Source organism: Solanum tuberosum, unplaced genomic scaffold, assembly GCF_000226075.1.
Source record: "Solanum tuberosum cultivar DM 1-3 516 R44 unplaced genomic scaffold, SolTub_3.0 scf00415, whole genome shotgun sequence".
Lineage (NCBI taxonomy): Eukaryota > Viridiplantae > Streptophyta > Magnoliopsida > Solanales > Solanaceae > Solanum > Solanum tuberosum.
The window spans coordinates 359,635-367,232 of record NW_006239349.1 but is presented as its reverse complement, the minus strand read 5'-3'; the positions used below and the strand labels follow the sequence as shown (position 1 = coordinate 367,232).

General features: G+C 33.6%; 1 protein-coding gene across 1 annotated transcript; it reads left to right on the top strand.

The window, feature by feature from the left end:
• The first annotated feature begins 3,384 nt into the window (after positions 1 to 3,384).
• Positions 3,385 to 6,301, top strand: LOC102603811 (ATP-dependent zinc metalloprotease FTSH 6, chloroplastic). The gene is made up of 5 exons (XM_006363139.2): positions 3,385 to 4,232; positions 4,325 to 4,865; positions 4,967 to 5,280; positions 5,462 to 5,702; positions 5,805 to 6,301. Exons 1-5 carry the CDS (start codon positions 3,652 to 3,654, stop codon positions 6,144 to 6,146), a joined length of 2,019 nt encoding a protein of 672 aa, XP_006363201.1. The 5' UTR covers positions 3,385 to 3,651; the 3' UTR covers positions 6,147 to 6,301.
• The last annotated feature ends 1,297 nt before the right edge of the window (positions 6,302 to 7,598 follow it).

Below are 7,598 nucleotides of genomic sequence, written 5' to 3'. Positions count from 1 at the left end.
TTGAGTACGACCCAAAGTCCATCTACTAATGAAGAGAAGAATGAGATGTCAAACATTCCATACTCTTCCGCGGTTGGTAGTTTGATGTATGCTATGATTTGCACTAGACCAGATATTGCACATGCTGTTGGTACCGTTAGCAGATTTCTTTCCAATCCTGGAAAAGAACATTGGGCTGCAGTGAAATGGATACTAAGATATTTGAAGGGTACTTCAGATATGGAGTTGTGCTTTGGTAGTGGCAAGTCTGAACTTGTATGCTACACAGACTCTGATTTGGGAGGAAATCTTGATAACTCAAAATCCACTTCTGGTTATTTGATCACTTTTGGAGGGGGAGCTATTTCTTGGCAATCAAGACTTCAGAAGTGCATAGCTCTATCTACCACAGAAGCTGAATATATTGCCATCACTGAAGGTGCCAAAGAATTGCTTTGGATGAAGGAGTTTATCAAAGATCTTGATTTTGAACAATCAAGGTTTGTCTTATTTTGTGATAATCAAAGTGCTATTTATCTCACCAAACACTCTACCTTTCATTCTAAGTCCAAGCATATTAGTAGAAAATATCATTGGATTAGAATGGCCCTGGAGGAGAAATTATTTGAGGTTGAGAAGATACACACTGATGACAATCCTTCAGATATGCTTACAAAAGTGGTGATCGTAGACAAGCATGAGTTTTGTAGAAGTGCGGCAGGCATGAAGCCTGTCAAGAGTTCCTCCACTTGAAGTCTATTTGGCCCCTTGGCTGGAAGGGGAGTTTGTTGGGCTATTGCCCATGTTCCAGCCAAAGGCCCATGGCCTAATCCTACTTGAAAAAGGATTGGAATTATTCTCTTTATTTGGTTTCCAATTCTATTAGGAAAAGGATTGGAATAGTAATCCTATTTGGAGTTGGTTTTGGCTTTGTAAGGAAAAGCACAACTCTATAAATAGAGGATGGTTTTAAGAGAATAATTCAGATTGCTCATTAGTATTGTCTTTGAAAGACATTAGGACATAAGAGAGGTTTCTTGAGAGAGCTTTCAACAAGAGAGAAAAGAGAAGAAAAAGGGTTCTTTTGCTGCAGTCTTTTATTCCGACCAGCAACCTTCAGATCGTGTTTCCCGATTAGCTAACCGTTGGATCGGGCTGAAATTTGTACTGAGTGTTCCTGACATCTTGGTGGTTGATTTGAACGGTGGAGATCGGATTCAGAAGTCAGCAAGATCCTGTTTTAGGTCCCGAACAGAAGCTGAGTTTGGGTGGTGTTTCTTTCTATTTATCTTTTGTTGGTGTAGCTATTGTTTGTTCTCTTTTGGCACTTGTTGTGTAGCCATTAGAAGAATAATTGTAACTCTCTTATTGTTATAGTGAAGCAATTCGGATCTTGTCGATCCCGTGGTGGTTACCTTCGTTTTGAAGGATTTTTCCACGTTAAACTTGGTGTTCTTTATTTTAGATTTTCGTTTTCATCTTTTCGTCACAACTCAACTAGCCATAAAGCAAGACATGAAAAGTTTCTTTGTCCGTTTCTCGATATTATAAACGCTTCTTCGTCTATTAAGCTTATATTTTGAATCACATTTTAGTCTTTTGTTTGATCTTTTTTATGAAATTTTAAACATCTATTTTCAAAAAATAATTGAAGTACTAAAAGAACCAGTTTTTGAATTCTTGCAAAACTTCAAATATTAAAAGTAAAATGTATGTCCAAACGTAGTTTTAAAAGGTGAAGTTTTTCAGTTTTAATTTCAAAATGTATGGTTAAACGAGAGCTAAATAGATTGTGTTTGTTATAATAAAGTATTCAGGGTTTAGATAATAATGAAATAAGAATTTTATTAAGAGAGTTTAAAATAGGAAAAATTAAACACATGAACAAGATAATGAATCCAACATTTATTATATAAAAAATATCTAAAAAGTAATTTTAATCTTAAATATACATTGTAATTTTTTGTCAAAAAAAATTCGGATGAACTCTTTACTTCCACCTAGCTCCACCTGAGGTTTAGATACTTTATCCATTTCAATTTTATTTGTTCAATATATGTTTTTCCTTTTTGAAAAAATGTTTTTTCAAAAATCAAGTTTCTTAAAAATAAGAAAAATAATTTTAATATATAAAAAAAAAAAACAAGTTTCATAAATGACACCTCATACCATCCCCACCCACCTATAGCCCCAACACCTACACTCACCCTCCACACCCATAGTATTTTGCATATAATATAAATTTTATATTCAGTTCAAATATTGTGAGAGTAATAATATATGTTTTGAAAACAGGGATGCATCACCCCAAGCACTTGCGAGTTGCGAGACATACACTATTATAACTAAGTATATTTTCTTAGGATGGAAAAATAAGTAATTTAGAGTTTAGAGTTTCTGATGGATAAAGAAATCTTTAAACCCTTTGCTTTGTCTCTTCGATTATTATCAAGCATCTGATTTGACGAATGAGGCTGATTTAGGGCCTGTGTTGGTACGGAAACTATTGTTTACAAAATTCTTTTTAACAAATGTGTTTCAGGAAAATAAGTGGGTTTTTTTACTTATTTTTTTTATTATATTTATAAATAAGCAAGCAAATATTATTTTTAAAAAAAACTATATATATATATATAGTTTTTTTTAAAAATAATATTTGCTTGCTTATTTATAAATATAATAAAAAAAATAAGTAAAAAAACCCACTTATTTTCCTGAAACACATTTGTTAAAAAGAATTTTGTAAACAATAGTTTCCGTACCAACACAGGCCCTAAATCAGCCTCATTCGTCAAATCAGATGCTTGATAATAATCGAAGAGACAAAGCAAAGGGTTTAAAGATTTCTTTATCCATCAGAAACTCTAAACTCTAAATTACTTATTTTTCCATCCTAAGAAAATATACTTAGTTATAATAGTGTATGTCTCGCAACTCGCAAGTGCTTGGGGTGATGCATCCCTGTTTTCAAAACATATATTATTACTCTCACAATATTTGAACTGAATATAAAATTTATAATATTAATTTGATTTATACAATATTTATTTGTGATTGAGATTTGAGAATATTAAAGTAGTGGTTAGAAAAAAAGCAAACATCATATCAAAATTAGATCGTGGATTATCTAATGAATTTAATTTCTTTAAAATTAAATAGTCTTACATGTTTTAAAACGTCTAAAAAATATTATGTTCTCCACTAGAATAAATAATTATACTTAGATGACACTAGGATTTCATGTAAAACTATTTGAACTTTTCTTGCTTCTTTTTGGAAACAAAAGTTAATGTAAAAGTGCCCACTAAATTTGTCCAAACAATAGACCACAATTTTCTCTCCAAGTGTATGGTTAAACCGATATAATGTCTGGTAATTATAAATTAGGATATGATTCTTCTCTATTTTCCATCACATCATATCCTAATATATATAAGACATGAGTCATCATTTACTCTAGACCCTTCATGAATAACCAAGTACATACTTGATACTACCAAATATATATCACAAGCATAATTCCAAACAAAATAGTCCCCTTCATATCCTATATAACTAACTATATTGTAACATTCTTACTAACTCTCCATCCAAAGTTGTCAACTGCCTTCAACTTCCCAAACTGCAATACATAGTTCATAAACACAAAAAGCTTAAGTTGAGGAAAACAAAATGTCTACTGCTCTTTCTTTGTCTGTCTCTCAGTTCCCCTTATGCAAATCCCAAGACTTTTCCAAGGATACTTACAATCCTAAAATCTCCAATAAAGAAACCCCATGTCAGAAAACACATTCAGACACCAGAATAAACAGGAGGAAGCTGTTGAGTACTGGTGGTTTGAGCCTTGTAGCAGGGACTTTGTCTAAGACAGCAAGAGCTGACACTGAAGCACCAGTTGAGGTAACTTCAAGTAGAATGTCATATTCAAGATTCTTGGATTACTTGAATCAAGGTGCTGTCAAGAAAGTTGATTTCTTTGAGAACAGTGCTGTTGCTGAGATATTGATCAATCCTGCTCTTAACAAAGTTCAGAGAGTTAAAATTCAGTTGCCAGGATTGCCACCAGAACTGGTGAGAAAACTTAAAGACAAGAATGTAGATTTTGCTGCTCATCTCCCTGAAATGAATGTAATTGGACCACTTCTTGATTTACTTGGGAACTTAGCTTTTCCATTGATATTGCTTGGCTATTTGCTGTTGAGAAGCTCTTCAAATACCCTTGGAGGGCCAAACTTGCCTTTTGGATTAGGAAGGTATGCTGGACTGGAAACTTAAAAAAACATGATCAAGATTGAACTTTATGTCTAATGGATTGATATTCTTAACTTATTTGTGGACAATGCAGGAGCAAAGCCAAATTCCAGATGGAACCAAATACAGGAGTAACATTTGATGATGTGGCTGGAGTTAATGAAGCAAAACAAGATTTTCAAGAGATTGTTGAGTTCTTGAAGACTCCAGAGAAGTTTGCTGCAGTTGGAGCAAAGATACCAAAGGGATTTCTCTTAGTAGGGCCACCAGGGACAGGGAAGACATTGCTAGCTAAGGCGATTGCCAGAGAAGCAGGGGTGCCATTCTTTTCTCTCTCTGGCTCAGAGTTCATTGAGATGTTTGTTGGTGTAGGAGCTTCTAGAGTCAGGGACTTATTCAACAAGGCGAAACAAAATTCGCCTTGCATAATTTTTATTGATGAAATTGATGCTGTTGGGAGGCAGAGAGGAACTGGTATTGGTGGAGGAAATGATGAAAGAGAGCAGACACTGAACCAACTTCTTACTGAAATGGATGGTTTTACTGGAAACACTGGAGTCATTGTCATTGCTGCTACTAATAGGCCTGAAATTCTTGATCAAGCTTTGCTTAGACCTGGAAGGTTTGATAGACAGGTAAGAAATGAGTTATTTCAATGTAAAATTCCCCAAAAGATCACAGTTTCCAGGATACACTTCACTAATATTGATATTACATTTATATTGTAATTCAATAGGTAACTGTTGGACTGCCTGATATAAGAGGAAGAGAAGAAATATTGAAGGTTCACAGTAACAACAAGAAGCTTGACAAAGATGTGTCTCTAAGTGTTATTGCAATGAGAACACCAGGATTCAGTGGTGCAGATCTTGCAAACCTGATGAATGAAGCTGCCATTCTAGCTGGAAGGAGAGGAAAAGATAAGATTACCTCAAAAGAGATAGATGATTCAATCGATAGAATTGTCGCTGGAATGGAAGGAACTACAATGACAGATGGAAAGAACAAGATTCTGGTAGCATACCATGAGGTTGGACATGCTGTCTGCGCGTAAGTCAGCAATTATTTCTTGCCCCTTTAATTGTTCTGTGGTTTGTTTTTCAACTAACATTAGGTGTTCAATAGGCCATGCCCTTAAATAAGGTGTCTAAACGAAATAACCGGACAAGTTTAGGAGTAAGTTCTTGTAATCAAAAGACAAGGTACTAAGAGTGAGTTCTTGTGCTTGTAGGACATTGACCCCTGGCCATGATGCAGTCCAGAAAGTCACATTGATCCCAAGAGGGCAAGCTCGCGGTCTTACATGGTTCATCCCTGGTGAAGATCCAACCTTAATCTCCAAGAAGCAACTCTTTGCTATAATAGTGGGAGGCTTAGGAGGTAGAGCAGCAGAGGAAATAATTTTTGGTGAACCAGAAATCACTACTGGTGCAGCAGGAGACTTGCAACAAATAACTCAAATAGCAAGACAGGTATTCACTTTAGCATATTTTCTTGTTGCACCAAATAATAAAGAAAACAATACAGTTGAATACTAACAAGTTTTAACTTGTCAATGTTCGTAACCAGAACAGATGGTTACAATGTTTGGGATGTCTGAGATTGGACCATGGACGTTAACAGATCCAGCAGCACAAAGTGGCGATGTGGTGCTGAGAATGCTAGCAAGGAATCAAATGTCAGAGAAACTAGCAGAAGACATTGATGAATCTGTAAGGCACATAATTGAGAGAGCATATGAAATTGCAAAGAACCACATAAGGAACAACAGGGAGGCAATCGACAAGTTAGTGGACGTGCTGCTGGAAAAGGAGACTCTTACAGGAGATGAGTTTAGAGCTATACTCTCGGAATTCACTGATATCCCATCAGCTAACATAAACAGCAAACCAATTAGAGAACTAATTGAGGCATAGGTGAACATCAATTATAGGAAAAGTAATCATCACAATACTTGAAAGACATCTGTGATGAAACAAACCCGAGCTAGTGAGGCACTGAATTCCACAGAAAAAGAAGAATGCACTATAACGATTCGAATAGGAAAATGGAGAAGGGAATACTTCAATTATGGTGTTTGATTTAGCTGATATTGTTAAGAGGAAAATATTTCATTGGAATCATATTCACTAAGTTTTACTCGAGTAAAATAGTTAAAGAACCTTCAAGATTATGCTGAACTAGTAAAATCACCCACGCGAGAATTTAATATCACAGAATTTATAAAATAATACTTAAAACCTATGAGTCATTAAAACTAAAATACTATATTATCTTTCATACAAGATTACATAGTAACAAATATTAATAATGTAAAGGAAGATGATAATTATAATATCTATCATTTATCCTTCGATCAATCATTTTTAATTTGATTTTATAATATATCTTTTTGTCCAGGAAGTGTTATTACTTGATATTTTTGGGAATTCAAATGAACATCAACCGTACTGGAGAAATTAAATTTTCTACTAAATAAATAATCGTTGGTGAAGGGATAAATAAATTTTAAAAGGATGAAAAAATGAACAAATATTCTAATTCTAACGTGTAGAAAGTTCAGCTCTACCTTTTGCTTTACATATATCATTTTAAAGTTCTTCATTTAAATGTATCATAAGAAATTAGTAAAATGAAAAATTAAAGGGAGAATGTATGATATTGGACAACAATTCAACTTATTATATATACTTGAAAGGGAAAAGATTACACAAATTATTTAGTTTGTTTGGGTGAATTTTGTTTTCAAGAGATGATAGTATAGATCTTTAAGGAATTTTTTTACGTACCTTCAACAATTTCAATGGAGAAAACTTACGTGAATACTCAATTAACGTGTGTTATTTAATCTATACTATCAAATACTTATAACAATAACTTTGCACAAACACAAACAATAAAGTTTAAAACATGTATTCAAAAACAACAATTAATAACATAAGCATAAATTAATGACTCTCGGATTTGTAACAATAGGATGAAAAAATTGTACACGAATATTTAATTGTGCAGAAGAAGAAGAAAAAATTCAGAATTTTCATTGTTTTAAAATGAGAGGAAATCCCTCTATTTATAGCTAGACAACAAATAGTAGTGTGAACAAATGTTTATTGTGTCTTATCGAAAATGTCACAATTCTTCAGAAAAGTTACAACCCTTCGAAAAGGTCAGAACCTATCATAAAAGGCATAACTTTTCATAAAAGTAGCAAATTTTCATATAAGTCACAACTTTTCATTAAAGTCACAATTTTTTATAAAAGTCACAACTTTCACGAAAGGGGAAGGATAGTTCTGAAAATAAATAAATTAACAAAAAAATCTTGATTTGTGATGGCGCCACGTAAGCAGGCATAGGCTTCTTTTATA